The following is a 1272-nucleotide window of genomic DNA, read 5'->3' on the forward strand; positions in this document are numbered from 1 at the left end:
AGGCATATAGTATAAAGTCACACATAAGTTCCTGTGAAATTAGACAAAGCGAAAATATGAAATAAAGGAACTTTAAAAACAAATAATCAAACAATAGAAATGCAAGAAAGAAACAATTTCAGAATTAACAGAAGTAAGAGGCCAACACATGATATCACTGAAGAAGATATGCATGTGCATATGTCTGAATCTGCCACATAATAAAATGTGGCTGCAATCTCTTCTTCTTCTTCTTCTTCTTCTTCTTCTTCTTCTTCTTCTTCTTCTGTTTATTTTCATGTGTGAGGAGGAATGGATAAAGTTCAAATGTTTTTGTATTTAGTTGTATTATTTTTAGGTTAATGAAAGTGGGCATACTTACAACTTATACAGTATTTCTTTTTTTCAATTTTTCATTGTGGTTTATTGTACAACTTTGTGCACACCTGTAGAAAAAACATCTCAGGGGCTAAAAACAAACTAAGTTTTGCAATAGGTCTCTTTGTGACAGCGTGACCAGTGCCTCGGTCACTTTAATTAAGCCTTATATGTCTTCTTGACTTTAGCCACTTCATTCTCATCAGCAAGTATTTCCCCATATCATTTATACCAATTGCCATCTAAAGTAAAGGATGGGGGTGGTGGTGTGGAGCCCACAGCATCATGGGAATTATGCTGTGGGCATATCCCACATATGAAATCTGAAAAGGAAGTAAGCCGTGATCTTGTGCTGTTAATTGTCTCATTTAGCTTCTTCTGCTGTTTCATACAGACACCAGTTCGAGTGGAATCCAACACCATTCCAGTGTGGGGACTAATGAATTGCTGCAACAACTTGACATTCTGATGGTGAATGATGATGTTTGGATCACAACAAATTGAGCAGGGGTTTCCACATATGTTGTCACCTCTAATGCAAGTCTTACAAGTCTTGTGAGGGGGGATGTCTGCTTTGTGGTTCCTCCTGTAGTCAGTCCACACTGGATTGCTTCCATACCTTTCAATATACTATTCACTCTCCATGTAATCCCAAGGCCTGTCCTCCATCCTAAAGCAATGCTGCTTTGCAGTAAGAGTGTCTGGGATGTATAAATAGAGACAAAGAAAGACATGTCCTTGCAGGTAGCCTCTAGAAGGGACTGATACTGACGAACTGAATGTGAAATTGAAGGCGACACACGACATAAAAACATCGCGATGTACTTCATGGAGGTAGCCATTTTCAGATCCTACCCGGATTAGAGGTGAAAGGTCTTATACAGTATATCTTATTGCCATGTTGTCCTACTATAG

At 38.4% G+C, this 1272-nt stretch overlaps 1 protein-coding gene across 1 annotated transcript; it reads right to left on the reverse strand.

Moving 5' to 3' along the window:
- Positions 1 to 507: 507 nt before the first annotated feature.
- On the reverse strand, positions 508 to 1026 carry LOC102214605 (28S ribosomal protein S18b, mitochondrial-like). The gene is given in 3 exon segments (XM_013908241.1): positions 508 to 659; positions 662 to 711; positions 713 to 1026. Coding segments are annotated over 3 exon segments (516 nt in total).
- Between the last annotated feature and the right edge of the window lie 246 nt (positions 1027 to 1272).

Source organism: Pundamilia nyererei, unplaced genomic scaffold, assembly GCF_000239375.1.
Source record: "Pundamilia nyererei isolate P.nyererei 1_Seehausen unplaced genomic scaffold, PunNye1.0 scaffold04351, whole genome shotgun sequence".
NCBI classification, from domain to species: Eukaryota; Metazoa; Chordata; class Actinopteri; order Cichliformes; family Cichlidae; genus Pundamilia; species Pundamilia nyererei.